The 24,887-nt window shown below is 30.5% G+C and overlaps 2 protein-coding genes across 2 annotated transcripts; both read left to right on the top strand.

Moving 5' to 3' along the window:
* Window positions 1–2,500: 2,500 nt before the first annotated feature.
* Window positions 2,501–17,166, top strand: LOC133329944 (uncharacterized). Its single transcript, XM_061538400.1, has 11 exons — window positions 2,501–2,941; window positions 4,073–4,411; window positions 4,473–4,621; window positions 4,689–4,856; window positions 4,993–5,264; window positions 5,353–5,826; window positions 7,660–8,295; window positions 11,683–11,984; window positions 12,081–13,408; window positions 13,520–14,215; window positions 17,130–17,166. Exons 1-11 carry the CDS (start codon window positions 2,501–2,503, stop codon window positions 17,164–17,166), a joined length of 4,842 nt encoding a protein of 1,613 aa, XP_061394384.1.
* Window positions 17,167–19,390: 2,224 nt separating this feature from the next.
* LOC133329943 (mucin-5AC) lies at window positions 19,391–23,824 on the top strand. The gene is made up of 4 exons (XM_061538399.1): window positions 19,391–19,398; window positions 19,620–19,875; window positions 19,952–19,965; window positions 22,156–23,824. Exons 1-4 carry the CDS (start codon window positions 19,391–19,393, stop codon window positions 23,822–23,824), a joined length of 1,947 nt encoding a protein of 648 aa, XP_061394383.1.
* The last annotated feature ends 1,063 nt before the right edge of the window (window positions 23,825–24,887 follow it).

Below are 24,887 nucleotides of genomic sequence, written 5' to 3'. Positions count from 1 at the left end.
ATTCACTCGCCAAGATTTATGTTTGTATGGAGGCGGTGTTTCATATTTTTATGTTTGGGGGCGAAGAAAAGGAATGGGAATTCTGATTAGATGCAGATGAGTCATACCGATAATTTTCAACTCGGCAAAATTATGCTCTACTAAATATGATTCTTTTTTTTCTAAATTCCTAGTTTCCTTTTTCAAATATTGCTCTTGAGTCTGTCAGACAGACAGCCATACCGAACATTTGTTTAAGCCTCTCAACAAAATCGACCTTACATCTGTTCACCTTAGTCCTTCCTCGTCGTCCCTTCTAATCCCATTTTATGAATGTGTAGCCATTATTCTTGTTGTTGTGTTTTTACAAGCCGCCACAGCAACAACAACGAGAACAATCATGCCATTTGTGTTTGTCTAGCCTAATCCACTGACTACGATCGATGGCAGCAGTTGCCTGTCGTCTATTGTTTCAGCGGAAAAAAGGTCGCCATTAATGAGTAACAGCTGCCGCTGCTGTTCGGCTCTTACGAACAGGAGGCGTATAAATTCAACTAAGAAGGAACAGCTGCATTTCGAAAAAAAATTACATGCTGTGTAAAATGTTTCAAAAAAATAAAGAACGAAAAATTAGATAATGTCTGTAATAATTTTTAAGAACTCGATTTGAAACGGAAGTCAAACTACCTGATACACAAGACATTGGGTCTTCATTCAGCTGGCTGAATTGCATTTTTTCTTCTTGAATTACAAAATTTCTTAAAGAAAAATATCTGCGAATTAAAGATTTCCCATGGGAACCTCTATACAGCTAAGCTGAATTGAAGATTTCCACACAAAACATCTATTAAGCTGAAATAAATTGAAGATTTAGTATAGGAAACTCTATTCAGCATAAAGGAATTAAAGATTTCGCAAAAGAACCCCTATTCAGCTACGTGAAATTGAAGATTTTGTAATAGAATACAAATTCAGCATAGCTTGAAATTGAAGATTTTCAAATGAAATTACAATTCAGCTAAGTTAAATTGAATATTTCCCATCAAAACCTCTATTCATCTTTGCTGAATTGAAAAATTTTAATTGAAAATAATATTCAGCTAAGCTGAATTAAATATTTCCACGCAAAACATCTATTCAGCTGAGATAAATTGAATATTTTGCATAGGAAACCCTATTCAGCTACGTAAAAATGAAGATTTCGTAATAAAATACCAATTCAGCTTAGCTTAGATTTTCAAGTGAAAGCACAATTCAGCAACGTGAAATTGAAGATTTTCAATCGAAACCTCTTTTCAGCTTAGCTGAATTGAAATTTTCAATTGAAAATGCTATTCAGCTGAGCTGAATTGATTTTTAAGTTGAAATCGCTATTCAGCTAAGTTAAATTGAAGATTTCGTAGGGAAATTGTAATTTACCTTAGCTGAATTAAACATTTTTCCAAAAAATGTCTATTCAGCCATGCTAAATTGAAGATTTCATACAGGAAAATTTATTCTGCTAAGCCTAATTAAAGATTTATATCAGAAAACCCTATTCAGCTAAGCAGAATTGAAGATTACTTTTAGAAAACGTAATTCAGCTGAGCAAAATTGAAGGTTTCTTTCAGAAAACGTAATTCAGCTAAGCAAAATTAAATATTTCTTTAAGAAAACTCAATTCAGCTAAGCAGAATTGAAGATTTCATTCAGAAAATACAATTCAGCTGAGCAGAATTGAAGATTTCTTTCAGAAAACACTATTCAGCTAAACAGAATTGAAGATTTCTTTAAGAAAACCCAATTCAGCTAAGCAGAATGTTAAAATTACTGTCGAAGTCCATATTCAGCTAAGTTAAATTTTAAAATTCTTCATAAATTTATAATTCAGCTAGAAAAAATTAAAAATATTTTAGAGGATTTACGATTTAACTTGGCGATCTTGAAGATTTATAATAAAAATCCATATCCAGCTGGGTTAACTTGCGATTTTCCTTTGCTGAATTGAAGATTTCCTATAGAAATCATAATTCAGCTGAGCGGAATTTAAGATTTTCTATAGAAATCATAATTTAGCTGAGCGGAATTTAAAATTTCCTATAGAAATCATAATTTAGCTGAGCGGAATTTAAAATTTCCTATAGAAATCATAATTCAGCTGAGCGGAATTATAGATTTCCTATGGAAACCTCTATTCAGCTGAGCGGAATTATAGATTTCCTTTCGAAAATTCTATTCAGCTAAGCAGAATTACAAAAATTCTTATAAATTTTCCTTAAACAATAAAAATAAATACATTTCGTTTGGTCTCTCTATCTGCTCTCTCGCAAACAAAGGTCACAAAAAAAAGAGAAACACCTGTAAACAACTGTTAAGAATTTCCCCTGCACTCTCTCTACATGATGACATTTCTTTCTCTTTCGATTACAGATTTATCGATAAATAACTAATTAAATGTATTCCTTACAATAAAAAAAGGAAACACCGCGGATACAACAATATCATATTTTACAACAACAACAAAAATAAAAAAATAACAAAAATGTCATCCAACAACTCTTCGGATATACCACGGATAATGGTCTTTAGACCGACATGGGAAGAATTTAAAGATTTTCCCAAATATGTCGCCTACATGGAATCTCAAGGTGCACACAAAGCCGGTTTGGCCAAAGTAGTACCACCACCTGAATGGGTACCACGAAAACAGGGTTACGACGATTTAGATGCATTAAAAATTACAATACCGGCACCCATTTGCCAGGTGGTAACCGGTAAACAGGGTCTATATCAACAGATAAATATACAAAAGAAACCACTGACGGTGAAACAATTTCGCGATTTGGCCAATACAGAACGCTATTGTCCGCCCAAACATTTCGATTATGAAGATTTGGAAAGAAAGTACTGGAAAAATATAACATATGTGGCACCGATATATGGGGCAGATGTTAGTGGGAGTATAACAGATCCAGATCAAGATGTAAGTTGAAGGGCGTGTGGGAACCCTGAAATATAGGAAATAGAGGGGGAGGGGCAGCTGGGAGTGGGATTTTGAGGCAAAAATCGTGGCTGAATTGCAGATTTCCTTTGGAAATTGTAATTCAGCTGAGCTGAATTGTTGATTTCTTATGGAAATTGTAATTCAGCTAAGCTGAATTCTTGATTTCTTAGAGAAATTGCAATTCAGCTAAGCTGAATTAAGGATTTCCTTTGGATATTGTAATTCAGCTAGGCTGAATTTTAGATTTCCTTTCGAAATTGTAATTTAGCTAAGCTGAATTGTTGATTTTTTATGGAAATTGAAATTCAGCTAGGCTGAATTGTAGATTTCCTTTGGAAATTGTAATTCAGCTAGGCTGAATTGTAGATTTCCTTTGGAAATTGTAATTCAGCTAAGCTGAATTGTAGATTTCCTTTGGAAATTGTAATTCAGTTAAGCTGAATTGTTGATGTCTTATGGAAATTGCAATTCAGCTAGACTGTAATGTAGATTTCTTTTGGAAATTGTAATTCAGCTAGGCTGAATTGTAGATTTCCTTTCGAAATTGCAATTCAGCTTAGCTGAATTGTTTATTTCCTTTGGAAATTGTAATTCAGCTAAGCTGAATTGTAGATTTACTATTGAAATTGTAATTTAACTTAACTGAATAGCGAACTTCTTATGGAAATTGCAATTCAGCTAGGCTGAATAGCAAATTTCTTAGGGAAATTGTAATTCAGGCAAGCCCAATTTTATACTTCATTTGGAAATTGTAATTAAACTGAGCAGAATTGAAGATTTCATATGGAAATTATAATTCAGCTAAGCTGAATTGTAGATTTCTAATTGAAATTGTAATTTAGCTAAGTCAAATTTCAAATTCCATGCCAAAATCCTAATTCAGCTGAGCTGAATTAAAGATTTCCCTTGAAAATTCTATTTCAGTTATGCTAAATTGCGGTTTTCATTACGAAAATATAATTAAGCTAAGCATCAGCAATGTTGAATTGCATATTTCCCATGGTAAACATCAGTCAGCTAATTCCTTTCCCAGCTGATACGCTCTCTCCCTCTAGTCATAGTTTATTGTGAATGATTTTCTCATGTCTTTACTCTCTTATCGTAACCCAGAGTTGGAACATAAATCGCTTGGGCACCATACTCGACTATGTCAACGAAGATTATGGCATACAAATCGATGGTGTTAACACGGCCTATTTATATTTTGGCATGTGGAAGACCACATTTGCCTGGCACACTGAAGATATGGATTTATATTCCATTAATTATTTGCACTTTGGTGCCCCAAAAACCTGGTATGCCGTACCACCCGAATACGGAAGGAAATTGGAAAAGGTCGCCAATCAATATTTCCCAGCCAGTTATAAAAATTGTAATGCCTATTTGAGGCATAAAATGACACTGATAAGTCCACAGATTTTAAAACAGCATGATGTACCGGTTAATAAGGTGAGAAAAAGGGAGTGAATTCGATTTTGAGGTTAGATTTAATTTCCGACTCCCCTTTTAGATAACCCAAGAGAAGGGTGAAATAATGATAACATTTCCATTTGGCTATCATGCTGGGTTTAATCATGGCTTCAATTGTGCCGAATCAACAAATTTTGCCATGGAACGATGGATTGAATATGGCAAAAGGGCCGTACAGTGTACCTGCAGGTTAGCAGTTTTGTAGATTTTTTATTTCGAGTTCCATTATTGATGGCCCCGTTTTTTGTCTCGTTAGCAATGATATGGTGAAAATATCCATGGACACCTTTGTCAAACGTTTCCAGCCGGAACGTTATCAGGCCTGGCTGGAGGGCACCGATTATGGTCTACATCCCGAGGATCCACCCAATGCCATTGTGCCGGCACCTCCGCCCAGCCAATTGGATGTAATGTGCAATAAAAAGTATGCTCTCAAAATGTTTGCTCTCTCCACTCTCTCCTAACATGTTTTGTTTGTTTTTCTTTAACCACCAACTGCTTGCGGTACCCCCATTTAGTAATGGGGCTGCCAATGATGTACCTTTCGAAATACTCCAAAGAATGAAAAAACAATGCAACCCCACAAAACAGAAATCGTTTAAGGAACGCAATCCCGATTTGGACTTGGATGAGATACAACAGAATCCAAATATCCCCGATGATATCAAAGCAGTGCTGAAGGAAAGTGTTTTGACCCTGGACGATGAGGAAGAAGAACCGGCCATTGTGGGTGATGAAACGGCTGCAGCTGAGCCTGAACCGGTCGATATTAGTTTACAAAGTCCAGCCCAGTTTAAAACAAAAAAGGAATTATTAGCTTATATAGATGATGGTAGGCGCTCAGCTTCTTTTGTTCTCCACAAGGGCCCACACACTGATTTGACAAACAAATTTTTATTTCTTTCCCCCTCCCCCATTAGACGAAGACAACGACGAAGAGGAACGTAATTTTCAAAAACGTAAAAATAAACGTAAAACTGATGCTGAATATGATGATGATTGGCTGGCCTCGAAGCGGCGTTCGGCAACATCACGTAACAGCAATAAGGGACGCAGTCCCCGTGGCAAAGATAAAGCGAAAGAGGATCGTTCCATATCACCAGCCTCCTCAACATCATCCTCAAATACCGGCGGCACGAGTGTAAAAGCTGGCGGCGGCGGTGGGGGTGGTCGCTGTCGAACAAATTCCAAAAATGAAAAGACCCCTAGCAAATCGCCACGTAAAACTCCGGTCAAACGTAAACGTAATGAGGATAAATCTGGAGCAGCAGCATCCTCCTCAACATCGACAAGTCCAATTAATTTCAATGCCAGCTTTAATGGGGGATGTTTGAAAAACGAAGCAACATCATGTGGTAATGGTATTGCCGGCAGCGGCAGCGGAGGAGGAGTAGGTGAGCGCTTAATAAAAGCCTCCGAATGAGAGAGATTGTGTTGTGTGTGATACAGAAACTGGGAATTTTCCTTAATCTAATACTATGTATATAACAAATAACAACAAATAGAAAGCTCGTTCAAACTCCCAACATTCCAAACTAAAAAATAAGAACAACACCAACTCCATTTCCAGCTCCACAAAAACCACTACAATCACATGATCATTACCCAACAACACCATTTTCCCCCATACTCCATTCCACCTAACCTCTCTTTTTTCCTCCCTGGGCAAGCAATTGATTTATCTGCAATGGAAAAAAATAACGGTGTTGTAATTAAATACCTTTAAATATCAACACATCTTAATTACACCACCAAAAAAAAGCTCCATCATCACCACACCACCACCAAACATCCTCCAAAGATCTTCTTGTTCCGCTACTAATTCTTTCCTCTACCACTCGTTCTCGTGTATGTCTGCTTTTGATTCTCCATAAATTTTAAGCGTTAGCGTTTTTTTTCTAGTGCATTAATGTAGTAGTATATGTTGTTTTTATTTTGTTATTAACAATTTATCTTTAATTTTATTAATATTTTTTATTTAATTTCATTGATTTTAACTTTTATTTATTAATTCAATTGAAATGTCATTGTTTCATGCTTTGGCAATCACTTGGGAATGATAACATAGAAAAGTGTTGCAGACTTTTAGGCGTCTCTGAGAGTAATTGTGATTAATAGCCAATACATGTGAATCATTCACAATAGAAGTGCAGTAAACTAAAAAGTGAAGGCAATATAGCGTAAACGCAACGTAAGAGTGACGTAACGTTTGAAAATCGTTAAAATGGAGATTTACAACAAATGTTTTGATACTTTTGGTATAGAAATAATAGAAAAATTTAAAATATTAAAACAAAAACACAAACATTTTCTAGGAAGCATTCACAATAGTAAAATGCAAAGTAAAATGTAAAGGAAATGCACCGGAAAAACATAACGTAAGAAAGGCGTAACACTTGAAAATCATTAAAAACAAGGTGTTATGGACTTTTGAACATATTTTTGGTATATAAACTAAATTAAAAACAAAAAAAACTAAAAATATAAATACAATTACCCGGGAAGTATTTAAAATGGCAACACGAAATGCACCGAAAACGTAACGTAATAGTAATGTAACACTTCAAAATCATTGAAATGAAGATGGTAATGATTTTTTACCATTATTTTTGTATAGAAGAAACAAATTGAACTTCGTAAATGTTTGAAGAAAATTAATTAGGGGATTTTTTAATAAAATTTAGGGACTTTTAATAAAATTTAAGGAAATATTCAAAACTTTTGAAGAAAATGAAATTTAAAAACAAATAAATTTAGACATTTAAAACAAATCGGAGCTGTTGAATGGAAAAAAATATTTCGATTTAAATTTTTAACATAATTAAAATAAAAAAATATATCTTTATATAAAAATGAGAGGGAAAAGGGATGCTAAGAGGATCAGTTTTCAAATTTTTTTAACTCTAATGTAATACGAAAAGGCGAAACAATATAAAGACGAATCAATAGCAGAAATTTAATAACATGAATCAAATGAATAATCTTTCCTAATTTATTTCCTTTTGCATGCCTTCCCACTATTTCCCCTCCTATTTTTCTGTTACACTTTCTGCTTATTCTATTAATATTATTTATTATTATTTTTTCTTATACACAAACACGCTTGATTAAATTTGTTTTTCTTTATATTTTTATATTTTTATTCTTTTTATTTTTTTCTATTTATTTATTTTTTATAATTTTTTCACCATACTGTAATGTTACTTTTTTTTGTTGGTTTAATATAGAACTCTTTCGAAACGTTATTACAGAAAAATCACAAACGACAATAACATCTAACGACCATCCTTCATTACAATTTATGCAACAGCAACGTAAATTCGAAGGGAAAATACCAAAACTCAGTCAGCAGCAGCAGGCGCCAAAATTAGCAGCAACACCAATGACCGCAATCGAGACACCTGTAACATCTTCTATATCCAATAACAACGCCAACAACATCATTTATAGCAGCAGTACAAACACTGCTCCTCCTCCTCCCACTACAGCGGAATCAACAACAACAATAAATTCTAGTCAAAAAGAAGTTGTTGACAACAACAACACACCATCATCAACTTCTCCTCCAATCACAGCAACAACAATTGTTTACAGCACCAACATGTTACCCGCTGTTACCACACTCAATGGCATTCCATCCCATCATCAGCCACAATATATCACCATGCAAGCACCCACAACAGTGACTCTAAGTCCAACAACCACACATACCACAACTAGTCCTATGGCGGTGACGACCACCAGTACAGATGGTGCTGTCTATCAATATAAATCGGAAATTATATGTGATAGTCAAACGTATCAACAGCAGCAACAGCATCAGCAACATCACACTACTACCTCGCATGAGGTAAATCAACAAGGTAAGCTTGCGAATTAGTTTAATAGAAATTTTTTGAAATTTAGTTTAAAAAAATTTTAAATAAATTTTTGTTGTTATTTTGAAAAAAAAATTTTGTTAGCTTTTTTCGTTTTTTATCTGCAAAACAAAATTACACAATGGAATAGAAATATTTAAATTTTTTTTAAAATTTTTTATGAAAAAAATCCTATAGATTTTTTTCAATATGAGCATATAAAAAGCGTTAATTTTTGCAAAAATTTTTTCCTAACCTCAAATTTTTCAAACTAAACAAATTTCGAAAATTAAACAAAACATCAGTGGAATTGTTAGAATAATTAATGTACAATTCAGTGCAATATGACCACAGAAGTTTTTCTCTATAAAACCCGTTAATTTTTGCTAAAATTTTTACTAACCTCAAATTTTTCGAACGTAAAAAAATCTTGAAAATAAAACAAAAAATCACTGGAGTTGTTAAAATAATTAATGTTCAATTCACAACAATATTTTTCTATCAAAATTTTCTAACCTCACTTTTTTAAATGACCATAGATTTTTTCTTCAGAACAATATCAACATAGATTTTTTTCTCTATGAAAACCTAAAATTTTTGCAAAATTTTTTTTCTAACCTTAAAATTTTCAAACGTAAAAAAATTTGTAAAATTAATCAAAAAATCAGTGGAATTGTTAGAATAATTAATGTACAATTCAGAACAATATGAACATAGATTTTTTTCTCTATAAAAACGTTAATTTTTGCAAAAAAAAATTTCTAACCTCACTTTTTTTAAACAAAAAAATTTGGAAAATTAAACAAAAAATCGGTGAAATTGTTAGATTAACTAATGTACAATTCAGTACAATATTCATATAGATTTTTTTTCTAACCTCACTTTTTTCTCTCGAAAAAAATCTGCATAATTTTATAAAAATTCAGTGAAAAATTAAAGAATAATTAATGTACAATTCGATACAACACTCCTATATTTTTTTATTTTTAAAACTGTTGATTTTTTGATAAAATTTTTCTAACCCCACTTTTTTTAAACGAAAAAAATCTAGGAAATTTTATAAAAATTCAGTGGAAAATTAAAGAATAATTAATTTACAATTCAATACAATACTACTATATGTTTTTTTATTTTTAAAAAAAATTTTCTAACCTCACTTTCGAAACCAAAAAAAATGGAAAATTAAAAAAAAAAAAATATTTAGTTTCCATTGTGTAATTTTTGTCAGTATGTGAAATGATTGTTTTTGTATTTTCTATTTCTAATTAAAAATTACATTTGTTGTTGGTGTTTTTATAAAAAAAATATAAATTTTTATTTAAATTTTTTGAAATCATGCATCATAACCCATTGTTAATTAATAAAAATACTAACATTTTGTTTTGTGTACTAACTTTAAATTTTTTTTTATTTATTATTTTTTTTTAATTAATTTTTTGAATTATTTTTTTTTTATAATTTTTACTAATACTTGCCTAATTGTTTTTTTAATAATACGCGATCCAATCAAACAAAAACATTTAATACAACACCATGTAAATTCCCTTCTTAATATTCGATTTCTTACAAAATCACAACTCAAACCCCAAAGTCATCCCAATCAAATTTAATTGAATACAGAAAATAACCTCTCAAAAAAGCATTTGCTTTGACATCTAAAAAATTCTTATTAAAATTTTCTCCTCCTTTTCCGCCAAAAAATTAAATTGACCTCCAAATCGTTTTTCAACCTAACCTAACATATTTTTCGAATTTATGTGTAACTATGTCCTGTTTAATTTGTGTTGTTTTACGTTAACCCAACAATCATACACCCACCCCCACACCACTCCACCACACCACAACCACCCATTCACTCATATATCATCAATATAAACATTTTTCATTTATTATTTTTGTTTTCTTAATTTTTATTTTCCACAAAAAAAATAGATGTGATTTTACTTTACAAACAAAAACACAATATAATGAGTTAAGCCCAAAAAGCAAAGCAGCCCCCCGGAGAATTATAAGAAAGTTTATTTGATAAATTCCGTCAAACAAAATCAATCAAGAAAAAAATATCAAAACAGTAATTGGAGAAATTAATTATCCAATTATGTTGTATTATGATTTTTTTAAATAAAATGCACAAAATTCTTTTACTGTTAAAGACAAAGAATAGGAAATAAATTTCTCCCCTCTCTGAAAAAAAAACTCTACATCAATCAATCACACAAAAATATATCATGGGAGTTGTAAAATATATTTATTATATATTTAAAGAAAAAAAAACAGGCAATTGTTTTTATTTATTTCTATATTTTTTATTATATATTTTTTCATTTTTTATTTATTTCTTTATTTTGTAGTTTATCTAACAAAATTGTACGTATTTATTTATTTTTTAATATTATTTCAAACAAAAAATAATTTTTATTTATTAAAAACTATATAAACAATTCAATTTTTATATAAATTTTTAATATTTTGTAGTAATTATTTTCATTTTGTAGCCATTGAATTATTTAGATCATCAAAGAAGTAGCATTCTTGGGCTATTCATTCACAGTGAATGCCCTACTTGTCATACGCTCAAAATAAGGCATAATGCCACACGTCCTTATTAAGGCATATCCATTATCACAGATATTTTACATTAAATTAAAGATAAAATAAGTTAAAGATGAAGGGGAAGAGGAAGAGGAGGGAGGGGGAGAGACATTTTCTGCTCTTTTTCCCTTCTCTCCCCTCTTCCACCACCATTTCTTTGAATAAAACTTCCTTACAAAAGCATCACAATGCCGTTGTGTGATAGCTTATTTGAAGTAACAAAAAAGTGAGCATACTTTTAGGCGTTTGCAAAGGCAAATGACAGTTGACATCAAATTAACGCCTGTGATCTATGCTTGTTCTTCTTTTTTGATCTAAATAACAGATGACAAGGTTAATTGTTATTATTTTCTGTAATTTGTAGTTATTTTTTAATTAAAATAAATTGTAAAACCCACAAAAGTGAAAAACCCAACATGTAAGCAAAACAAGAAACAACAACAGCTGTTTTTGGATGAAAAACATCACTTTGTAGGTAAATTAGTGTTATTACATTTTTTCTTTCTTTTTTATTTAATTTATTTTTTTCTTTAATTTAGAAAAACAACAACAAAAAACACCTACAAAACCACCAGTATTTAGAAATGATTTCCTTGCTCTTTTTTTCAAATTATTTTTCCAATATTAATTTGTGTTTTATTCATTCTTTTTTCCTCCTTGGTTTCTTTTGTGTATCGCAAACCAACCAACAAAACAAAATGTGAACCGAAAAAAAACATTTTTTAACAATTTATTTTGCAAACAAAACAAAAAAAAAAACACATTTAATTTTTGAAAATAAACGAATTTTTAAAAATTAAGACAATGTGGTCACCACTATTAGTTCATCTCCCCTGCTGCTTACAACGGCCGCCCCAACAACCACCACAACAGCAACGTGCATTTCATCATCATCTGCGTCCACGGCCACGTCCACACCACCACCGCAACAAACTGCTGCAACCATAACCAGTAACATCAATGAATTGCCAGGGTCGGAGGCACATGCACCACAATATCATTACATTACCACCACTGCCCCAGGACCGGGTTCCAACGGCTCGGCCACACCCACCACCACCATTGTCTATGAACCCTATGAGGCGGAGGCGGCCAGCTCGGAGGTAGGTGGCAGCACCATTATTAAATTTGAGGGTGGTGAATATGAGGTCATCAAAAGTGAAATGAATGATCAGCAGCAACAACACCAACAGCAACATCATCAACAACAACACCAACAGCACCAGGAAGTTATTGTTAAATATGAAGATCAAAGTTTAGATGATGATAGCTTTGAGGAATTCCAAAGTATTTCCTCACCACAAAAGGATCAACAAAATGGTGGTGGTGTTACCTATCAAACCATCACCCACCATGACAAGGAAAACAATCAAATTATTACCGAGACCATTGTTATACCAGCCTCCGGAAATAATAACAACAACAATAATAATAACAATAACAACAACAATAATACCAACAATCCTGTGGTCCTATCCACCAGTAAACAAAAACGTAAACGTAAAACCCGTTCCGTTTGTGCCGATGAACAGGGTGAATACTTGGAGAAAATGTCCGTACGCGGCCTGGACATACAGCGGTATGAGCATATCATCGATGGCGTCTCCTATTGTTTGGTCTGTGCCAAAAATGATGTCTATAAAACCTTCAAAAATAAATACAGTTTTCAACGGCATGCCTATCTATTCCACGAAGGTGATAATCGTAAGATTTTCGCCTGTCCCATATGCAATAAGGAATTTTCGCGACCCGATAAAATGAAAATGCATAAAAAAGATAAACATGGGGATATGGCGGTGCCGGATACACCCAATGGTACACCGATTAAAAATAATTCCGCTGATACACCACCACCGGCGAAAAGGGCCAGAAATAGCACAGCCAAGACACCAAGGGCTCGCAAGCCACGCAATAGTTTGGCCAATACCATTGATATGGCGGTGCCGAGCAAAGATGATGCTGTGAAAAAGCGGTTGGCTCAAATCGACAGCGTCTTGGATGAGGTACAAAATGCCGATTCGAATCATTCGAATGGTGGCAGCGGTGGCGGCGGTATACACATACAAGAAAACACGATTATACAGCCGGCTCAACAACAGCAGAGTAGTAACAACAGCACCACTCATCAGACGCAGCAGCAATTACCTCCCTTGGAATTTAGTGGCATGATTTTGCCGGGTGGAGCCCAATTGGCCTTAGCCAATCCTGGAGCCACCTCCAGCCTAATGCAACCCCAGGCCCAGAGAGTGATTAGTACACAACCTGCTGCTGTCGCTGCACCACAACATCATTCCCCCGGTACTGCCACCCTCATCTATTCCAATCAAATTGATTTGCAACAGGCTCTACTGCAACAACAGCTGCATGGCCAAAGTATTATGATACAAGATCAGGCAGGAAATTTGGTGCCCTTGCAATCGCTGCAAACCCTCGATGGAGGACAGACAATTTACACCACAGCAGCGCCAGCACCAGGTCAACCCCAAGCTAGACAACAGATCATACAGACCCAACCCAATCAAACTCTGCTGACCACCGCCCCACATTCTGCCACAACACACATTAAAGTGGAACCAGCGACACAAAACAATAACAACAACAGCAACACAAGTAATTCCAACAACAACACAACAACTAGTCACAGCAGCAATAACTCGTCGAGTCAACAGCAAACAACCTCGTCGGCGGGTCAACAGCAACAACAAACACATTATGAATTGGAAAATGTTAGCTATCTGTCGTCCACGCCTGCTGCCCACACACCCACAACGGCTACAACATTACCTGAACAGCATGTCATTGGTACGGTACAAAGTTATCAGATCTTGACGCCCGATGGTCTGCAAAGCTATCAGGCGGCCACAAAATTGGAACACAATGAATTGGAATTGAGTCCCTATACAATGGCCACCACCACACCCCACTACACCTTCAGTAGCCACCTGACATCCAGTGCTGATCCATCGTTACACCCGCAACATCAAAACACACACCATCAGACAATACATCATCAACCGGCCACAACGCAACAACATCAACAACAACAGCAGCAACATCATCACCAGCCACACCACCAGACACAATTGCAGCAACAACAACAACATCATACGACAACACATCACCACCACCATCACACCACCACCCTACCCTCATTGGCGGCGCCACATCATCATCAATTTATGGAATTGAAAAATGATTTGCTGATAAAGAGTGCCGATGCCTATTCGCTGGATGCGGCCACCTCAATGTATCATCTACCCTTCTCACCCACGTCCATGATCAATGCTGTGAGTGATGTCAATTCATCCTCACTATTGGAAACCAAAGAAATTAGGTAATATTCAAAGAATCATTTTTTCTTCTTCAAATATTTTTTTTTTTAATACCATCGAACCAAGAGTCTTCGTCGTTTGCCTGCTGCATCGCGTGTGTAAAACGAACAAAGTAGAACATGTTTATGTTTGTTGAGAAAAAAAAAATAAACCGTATTCAGTATGTTGTGCTGCCTGTCAGTTTTTTTTTTTGTACTTTTTTTTCATGTAGTATTAAAATGTTGACACAAGATCATCATCATTTTTTTTTTTGTTTCGATAGAACTGCCCGATTTTGTAGATCGCTGACTTAGATTTTTTTTAATTTTTTGTAATTATTTTTTATTTATTTTGTAATTTTTAATGTATTTAGATTTTAAGTTTGAATATTGTAATTTATTTGTATTCAATTTTGAAATATTTCTTTTGTAATCATTTTGTAAAAAAATGTTTGGAGAACCCCCTCTATCGACATAGCCCCTGGTTAACATAACCTCAAAAATTAAAAAATATTTTTTTTTTATAAAAAATATATATTTTTTTTCTCTAGGACTTCATCTTAAATACATTTTTGGGACATTTTAAAATTATAAATTTAAAATTTTCCAACATTTTAGTCAACATAACCTATTTTTTTTTTTTTTTTTTTTTTGGGAACATAACCTCAAATAATAAATTTATTTATTTTTTTTTTAAATTTATATTCAATATTTTACATAAAAATTAAACTCAACGAAATATTAGAAGGTGCAAAATATATATTTTTTGTAATTTTCCAGAAAAAAAATTCTCCATAACCTCAAAAAAAGTTTTTTTTTTAATAAAAAAATATTATTTTTTTTTTCTGTAGAACTCCATTTCAAATACATTTTGGGACCTTTTTAAATTATAAATATAATTTATTTTAACATATAATTCAACATAACCTAAAATTTTTATGCGAACATAACCTCGAAAATTGTAATGTTTTTTAAATTAAAATCCAATATTTTATGTAGAAATTAAACTCAATGAAATATTGGAAGGTGCCAAATACATATTTTTTGTAATTTTCAAAAAAAAAAAAAAAAATTCTCCATAAGCTCAAAAAAATTTTTTTTTTTTTTGGGTAACATAACCTCAAAAATGAAAATTATTTGTTTTATATAAAAAATATTATTTTTTCTAAGGGACTTCATTTTAAATACATTTTTGGGACCTTCTAAAATTATAAATTTAAAATTTTCAACATTTAATTCAACATAACCTAAAAATTTTTACGAACATAACCTCATTTTTTTTTTTCAAATTAAAATTCAATATTTTATTTAAAAATTAAACTCAACAAAATATTAGAAGGTGCAAAATTTATATATTTTTGTAATTTTCCAGAAAAAAATTCTACATAGCCTCAAAAAAAAAGTTTTTTCGGTCACATAACCTCAATAATTAAAAATTATTTTTTTTTAATACAAAATATTATTTTTTCTCTATAGAAATTCATTTTAAATAAATTTTTGGGACCTTCTAAAATTATAAATTTATAATTTTCAACATTTAAGTCAACATAACCTAAAATTTGTTTACGAACATAACCTCAAAAATTGTAATGTTTTTTTTTTTCAATAAAATTCAATATTTTATGTAGAAAATTAAACCCAACGAAATATTAAAAGGTAAAATAATATATTTTGTTTGTATTTTTTGAGAAAAAATTCTCCATATCCTCAAAAAAAGTTTTTTCGGTCACATAACCTCAAAAATTAAAAAGTATTTTTTAATCCAAAATATTATTTTTTTCCTGTAGAACTTCAATGTATAAATATTTTGCCACCTTCTAAAATTAGAAATTTAAAATTTTCAACATTTAAGCCAACATAACCTCAAAAATTTTTTGGAGCATAACCTAAAATATTAACTTGGATTTATTTTTTTTTTAATTAAAATTCAATATTTTATGTAAAAATTTAACTCAACGAATATTTAAATGTAATTTTCCCGAAAAAAACAATTCTCCATAACCCCAAAAAAAGTTTTTTTGGTCACATAACCTCAAAAATTAAATATTTTTTTTAATAAAAAAATATTATTTTTTTTCTGTAGAACTTGATTTTATAAAAATTTTGCAACCTTCTAAAATTAGAAATTTAAAATTTTCAACATTTAAGCCAACATAACCTCAAAAATTTTTTGGAGCATAACCTAAAATATTAACTTGGATTTATTTTTTTTTAAATAAAATTCAATATTTTATGTAAACATTTAACTCAACGAAATATTTAAAATTTTTAAAGGTTCTCTAAACATTTTTTTATATTTTTTATTATTTTTTTTAATTTTTGTATTTTTTTTTTAATTTAGAAAGTACTGCAAAAAAATCTTGTATATGAAAATCTACTTTTATAACAAAAATTATAAAACTCAAAAGATGTATTGTTATTGTTGCTGCTACTTTACGACTACTATTAGCTCTATTACCTAGTTTTGAAAACTATTTTCCGAACAACATGTTCTCTTCCTTACACTGCAACTCTGAGAAAAAAAAAACAAATTTCCATTTTTAATTTAAGTATTTCATTTATTTTTAAGAATTTTTAATTTTTTTCGATAATTTTGTAAAATTTTGTGCATTTTATTTAAAAAAATAAGATATTTAGATTAAAAATTTTGTACACAAAGTAATTTTGTAATTTGCTTTTTGTGTATCCAATACTTTTTTTCAATGTCCTATTTTTAGTTTTAAAATTTAATTTTTTTTATTATTTAAAAAAATATGATTTTTTAATTTATGTTTTTGTTTTCTTCTTCTTTTTTGTTTCCTTTTTTATTCTCTTTTCATTTGATCCACACACCAAAAATAAAAACAAAAAAATTCACATTACCACCAATCACCCACTCTCATCATCACATAAAAACTCCTCAAAAAAAAAAAATAAATAAAAACAATAACAAAATTAGTTACGATATCAACGAAGCCGTGCTGTTAGCCCTCTAAAATAAGCAAAATGCGACACAAGGTGGAAGAGATATTGTGGGCGCGCAACACCATCTAATTGTTGGTATTAAAGCCTAGCCAAAAATCAATTATATGGCCTCAGTCAGTTTTGACTCTTTACAATTTTTTTTCGATTTTGAAAAAAAAAAATCCGCAAGAGTTTTTTTTTAATAACACACACCTAACCAACAACATCATCATTGTTATCAACGTCATCATCATCACCATCAGCACGATCACCACCACCCAGCCACAAACTCTGGTCATCACCCTAACCTAGCACCTCCATCCAAGGGCTAACTCTACTAATGATGTATTGTTTATACGGGGGTTATAGGCCATAACCTCCAAATGAAAAAGCCCCATATTTACTTTTTATGGCAACCGAAAAAAACATTGTTATTTATGTTAATTTATATAAAACAACATTTATATTTTTTTAATTATTATTAAAATCAAGGTATGTGGATTTTTTGTTTTATTTATTTATTTTTAATTTAATTTAGTTTTATTATTTTTTTTTTAATTATATATTTTTTTTTAATAATTTTAAAACTAAGAATTATAACATTTGTACTAAAACAAACAAAAAAATGTTTTTTTTTACCCTAACCTCAAATTAAACAAATTTCAACCTAACCTCAAAATATAAAATCGCTTGAATTTGGGTATATTTTTTTCTCATTACATGATATTTACATATTTTGTTCATAATTTAACTTTAAATAGAAAAGAAATCATTTTTTCCCAACCTAACCTCAAAATTTTCACAACAAATTTCAACCTAACCTCAAAAATTTTGAAACACAAAAAAATTTCGATCATGATATTTCGATTTATGATATCTTTTATTAATTAATAAATTGCTGGTCTTTTATTAATTAATTTTATAGGTTGTGAGGTTCGGTACGATTTTCTCCCACCGAAACTAACTTCAAAATATTAAAAAAAAAAAAATCCGAAATATCGCTGAAATGTAACATTTTCAAATCATTAATTCTTAATTTAAATGTATCGTGTTTAAAATGTAAGAATTTATGCAAAAAACTTTCCTAATTCCATTTTCTTCACAACCAAACCTAACCCCAAAAAAAATTCTACCTAACCTCAAAAATTTTTAAACCGAAAAATTGCCTGTAATCTTAATTTTTGGAACATTTTATGCTCTAGATATCATAAATTACTGGTATTTTATAGAAAATCCATGAATTTTGTAAGGTTGTGAGGTTAAGTTCGATTTTCCCCCACCAAACCTAACCTCAAAAAATTCAACCTAACCTCAAAAATTATTTTTTTCATTTTTTTTTTAATATTTAAATCATTAAATAAGGGGATTTTAAAAACAAACAAATTTAATGCAAAAAAAGGGATTTTTGTAATTTTTAAAAAAATTTCCTAACCTAACCTCAAAAATGAAATTTGATTTTTTTTTGTGAAATTTTAAAATAAATTATTAATACAAATGTTGTAAATTATTAAAAATTATTATTTGTAATTGTACTTTATCTTTCACATCATCCTCATCAACTTTTTTATATATTTTTATATTTTAATTTATAAAAAAATTATAATTTTTTATTTATAAAAAATTATAATTTTTTAAAATTTTATAATTTTTTTAATTTATAAAAATTATAATTTTTTTATTTATAAAAAAATATATTTTTTTATTTATTTTTTTTTAAATAAAAAAATTAATTTTTATATATTTTTTTTTTAATTTATAAAATATATATTTTTTATTTTTATAAAATTTGTATTTTTTAAAAATATATTTTTTTATTTTTAAAAAATATATTTTTATATATTTAAATATTTTTTTTTTCTTTTTATTTTAAATTTAATTTTTTCTAAATCTAAGTATTAATAAGTACTTGAGACTAGAATATATTTAATTTTTTTAAGAAAAATCCCCAAGCCATTCTATTCTAATCAAATTTTCAATTTTTTTTCTTTCTTTTTTATTCACTGTTTATTTTCATGTTTCGTTTACATTTGTTGTATTATTTGTGTGCGTGTGTTTGTTTATGCGATTGGAAAATTACCACCACCACCACCTTTACCACTACCAACCACCACCAACCCATATTGCTAATTGTATAAAAAAATAAACCATGAAAACCTCATATAGGTTTTTCTAAAAAACACTACACAAGTAACCACCATCACAACAACAACAACACAACCATCTCCAACAACTACAACAACAATCTACAAGATCAACATGACTTTGTAAAGCCTTTAGAAAAGCCTATGCCTAAATATGGATCAGGATCCAAATCATTATCACCATCATCATCATCGACAACAACAACAACCAATACACATAACACAAACACACATATAACTCCAACAAAAACAACAACAACATCATCATTAACATTATTGCCAAATACATCATCATCGACATCATCATCATCAACCCACCATCATTATCCATTATTGCCGGCTAGTAATCCAAAAAGTAGTAGCAACAATAATGATATATCCAAAGATATTACAACAACAACACCATTATCGCCCTCGTCGTCATCATCGTCGGACTTTATTGCCTCATCACCCAACGTTGATGAGGCAAAAATTTTCTATGAAGAAGTTTTGGCCAAACAGGCAAAGGCAGCAGCACAGGCCCGTCTTTACAATGAAAGTAAACGGCAAATCTCATTGGGCTTTGGCGATAAATTTACTGATTTTGTTATGAATGAATTCGTAGGTGTTCCCCCAAGTATATATATTTTTTATTTAATTCTTCATATAAACTAATCATTTCTAAACCTATGAAAAGGGTCCAATCCAAAAGTAACACAATACTAATAAAATCTATTGCATACTTTTAGGCGTAGCAAAACTAATCTTTGTACTAATTAATTTATCATATTTATTTAATAAAATAATAGAACTAAATGTTTAGTTTTAATAAAAAAATAGATTAACAATTAAATTATAAATTATATAAAATAAAAAAAAAGTAAATCAAATAATTGAAAAACTGTATTTAAAAATATATTTTTCCCATTAACTAAGTTTTAGATTTTTTTAAATATCATATATAGTTTGAAAAATATTTTAAAAATGATTCCAGTTTTCAAATTTGGAAAACTTTGCTAAAATATTTTTTTCAACATAACCTCCAAAAATATTTTTTTCATTTAATTTTGTAAATGGTTAGACACAACATGAACCAAAATTTAAACTTTTTAAAATAATTTATATATTATAAAGAATAATTCCAGTTTTCAAATTTAAAAACATTGCTAAAAAAAATTTATTTGAACATAACCCTAAAAAATATTTTTTTTTTACAACATAACCTCAAAAAATATTTCTTATTTATTTATTTGATTTTGTAAATTTATAGACACACCATGGACCAAATTTTAGAATTTTTAAAAAAATATGTATTGTAAAAAATTTGAGTTTCGAATTTAAAAAAAGTTGATAAAAATATTTTTTTTTCAACATAACCTCCAAAAATATTTTTTTTTAATTATTTGATTTTGTTAATGTTTCAATACTAAAATTAGATAACAAGCATTATGTTAAACATATTTACTCTCAATATTACTAGTTTTCCATAAAAAAATTGCTAAAAAAAAATATTTTGTTCAACATAACCTCAAAAAAGAAATAAATAAAATTAGAATTTTTCGATTTTTTGCGTAAGAAGAAAAACCCCAAATAACGCAGACGGATCATATTACCATATATATATATCCCTTCATTATTTCTAGTAAAATGAAGGGAAATCGCTTAAAAAAATATTTTCTTCAACATAACCTCAAAAAATAAAATTCGATTTTTTGCGTAAGAAAAAAAAAACAAAAATCGCAAATTGATTATATTGCTATATTTATTCCTTTCATAATTTCAAGTAAACATTAAAAAAAATGCTTAAAATTAAATTTTTTTTCAACATAACCTCAAAAAAATTTTTTTTTTTTGATTTTTTCAATTTTTATGAAGTGAAAATTTAGTTAGAAAGAATCTATTATTAAATCTTTTTCAATTCATTATTTCAAATAAAAAAAAATCTTTAAAAAATATTTTTTTTCCCAATAACCTCAAAAAAAAAATTTTTTTTTCGATTTTTTAAATATGAAAAATTTAAATAATGAAGAGAGATTCTATTGCAATATTTATTTCCATCATAATTTTCATGTATACATTAAAAGAAATAGTAAAAAATTGAAATATTATTTTTTTCAACATAACCTCAAAAAACTAAAATTGATTTTTTTGATTTTTAATGTATTTAAAGTCATTTAGCTAAGAAAGCATCTGTTACAATATATGTTTGTCTTCGTTACTTGTAATTTTCAGTTAAAAATAATATAAAAATCTTAAAAAATAAAAATATATATATATATATATATATTTTTTTATTTGTTTATGTATTAAAACCGTAAATAATGAAATATTTATCACCATAATTTTTTCTTGTATACATGTTTACAAATATTCTTCTGCATTATTTTTTTTTCTTAAAAAATATCCTTAAAAAAATTGTAATTTTTTTTTCATCATAACCTCAAAATTAAAAAATTGTTCTTTTTTCGATTTTTTGTGTATATAACAATTAAAATATTTATATTTATAAATAAAAATATATAAAATATTTTTAAATATATTTTTAATATTATTTATTTTAAACATAACCTCAAAATAAATTTACCTTAAATATTTATTTAAAATAACTTTAGAATCCTGCTAGCTATATTTGTAATCAATAAATTAAATATTTTATGTCTATTAATATATAAAGTATGGCCTAAGTAGGAAAATTCCCATAAAAAAATATACCTAACCTCAAAAAATATATTTTCATAAAAATTTATGATTGGACCCCACTAGTTTTTTAATACAAAATGTTTATTCTTCTTCTATTACAATTTAATATTTAAAATCAATATCTTACAAATATCTAATAATTGTTTTTTTTTCTTTATCTTCTTTCCCCCTCTCCGCCCCCTTCAATTCAAATCCGAACAGCAATCAGCAACAATCGGCAACAACAACGGCAATAGGCAACGTCATTACAACAAATCCTCTAATGATAAGCAACACCGCCACCAACAACAATATAAAAGTTATCAAAACAATAACATCGGCGGTGGCGGCTGCGGGAGCCACATCATCTCTCAAAATTGCCCATCAAAAATCACCGATTATAATCAACAGCAGCAGCAGCATGAAAAAGATCTCCTCCAGCAACAACAACAATCCTTCTCCTCTTACTACCGCCACCACCAACAACAACAATTGTCACACCACGGGTCCAGTGCAAATTTTATTAACCCGCAAAGTGCTGAGCAACGAAACGCCATCATCATCAACCCAATTACTGGCAACAACGAATCGGCTCAATTCTCAGAGTACGGGAACAACAACAGGAACACAACACCAACAACAACTCCATCAATTCAGCCAATTACCCCACAATACAATAATAACCTCAACTAAACCGGGTGGGGTTATACAAAGGCATTCAACATTGCCCTTGTCCATAGCTTCAACACCCAATGCCACCAGCTCCTCCTACTCCTCCTCCTCTGGTGGTTCCACCATAATCATTAAAAATCAAACGGATCCTCAAGATGATCCCTTTGAGGATGCTAACAACCATGCCACCACCACCACCCCCTTATCTCAAATCATAACCACTGAAGAAATTATTAAAAAATTCCGCATACCCAAGGGTATTGCCTTGACACCGAAATTTGCGCATGATTTGTCGGGAGGTGGTGGAACCACGGAATCACAGAATACAAATTCCATGGCACAAATACCCACCACCCTAATATCCCCTCCCCTGACATCCAATGATGAGGCTGATAATTCCTCCGCCTTGGTGGAATATGTTGAGGAAATCTATGATGATGAAGAAGAGATGGTTAGCGAGGCCGTGGAGGGTACGGTAGAAGAATTGGAGGAATTACAAGAATATCAGGAGCAAGAAATCCTGGAAGATGAGGATATCGCGCAAGATGAGGAAATCAATGGTGGAGGAGGTGTAGTAACTGTGATCCAAGATGATAATGGCTCTGGGGATCAAATAATGCATGAAATTGTTGAAGACCATGATCTCATCGAAGAAGTTGAATCTTCAGATCATCAAGATCTCCTAATGTCTGGGGAGCCAGAGCCAGCAGATGAATTTATGGGTACACCAAATGGTACGGAAAATCGAATTGTTTTAAATTCCATCGCCAATAATTCACATCCGCAACAACAAACCCAAATCATACAAGCTGTACAGCCCAATGGCCAGGTGACCTGCTTCCAATTGCCAGCCAACACAATCCTCCTGCAATCACCTCAGGGTGCCCTGCTGGCCACAACGGCACCACATCCCAGCAAACCGGGTCATCAACAAATTGTGGCCATACAAAGTTTAAGTAATGTGGTGTCGGCGGCGGTACAGCAGCAGCAACAGCAGACACCACCCGCCACCACCACAGTGATTTTGACAGCTGATGGCCAGGCCATACCTTTGGTAAATAATAACTCCAGCAATAGCACCTCCCATACAACGACACACTCCTCGAATACTATAAATCTTGCTCAACATGAATCCCCCTCGCCAAATAGTAGTTCCGCAGCGAGTGCTGAGACCGCAGCAGCAGCATTACTTAAGGCCCAACAACAAATATTGGCGTAGGGTTTACTAAATGGTGGCGGCCAATTTGCACGATTTTTCAGCAATCCCCCGGCGACAATATTGCCCACAACTTATTTCTTTTAAAAATCGGAATTTCCCTTCACCCTTTATTTTTGAAAATTTTGAAAAATAATTTCCCTCCCCCACTTTATTTTTGGTAAACTTTTTTTTGAAAATTTTGAAATCTTTTTTCCAAAAAAAAATATAATTGAAGGAAATTAAAAACAATTACCCTTAATTATATTTTTCCGCCAATTTTTTTTCAATAAAAATTTTATCAAAAAAAATGTCCCCAAAAATCGTCCACCTAAAAATTAGAATTTCCTCTCTAAAATCCAAACAATTTTTTTCTCTTAAAAATTAAAAAAAAAAAACCTTCTCTCCCACCCTCAACAAAAATCGTTCCATTTGGCCGCCAAAAATTAAAAACCCGAAACCACAAAATAGGGCTGTAGACAAACCAAGTTAAATTGTAAAATATTCGAAACTAAAAATAATCAGTTAAACTGATCAAATTTTTATTGTAAAAATAACTCAATATTTATATATAAACCAAAAAAATAACTTACCAAGAAGAAGAAGATAAACCCCTTACAAAAAAGTCTGAGCCTCCCAAAAAATAATTACAAAAAAAGCAAATATTGGTTGCCTGATAACCGACTGGGTGTGTCCCCATACTATACATATGATGATAAACAGGGTGCCAAAAATTGAAAAAAATCCATTTTAAAATATTCAAAAAAATTTTTTGAGGTTATGAAAATTTAAAGTGAGGTTAGATAAAAATTCAAGGATAGGCTTCTTGATAACGTGGCACATAATAATCCTCATTATTTATTTAAAAATTGTAATTGATTTGAAAAACAATCAATTTAAAGATATTGAACAACCTCAAATATTGAACAACCTAACCTTAAAAAGTTACGAAATTTAAAGTGCGGATAGATAAATTCAAAGATAGACGTCTTAAGACTCTGGCACAAAATAGTCCTCATCAAATATAAATAAAAAATATATTTGATTTGAAAAACAAATCAATTTAAAAATATTCAAAAAAAAATTT

The sequence above is a fragment of the Musca vetustissima genome, unplaced genomic scaffold (genome assembly GCF_032173495.1).
Source record: "Musca vetustissima isolate MV318-11 ecotype Yass unplaced genomic scaffold, APGP_CSIRO_Mvet_v1 utg16644, whole genome shotgun sequence".
Taxonomy (NCBI): Eukaryota; Metazoa; Arthropoda; class Insecta; order Diptera; family Muscidae; genus Musca; species Musca vetustissima.
This window is presented reverse-complemented; position numbering and strand designations above follow the sequence as displayed.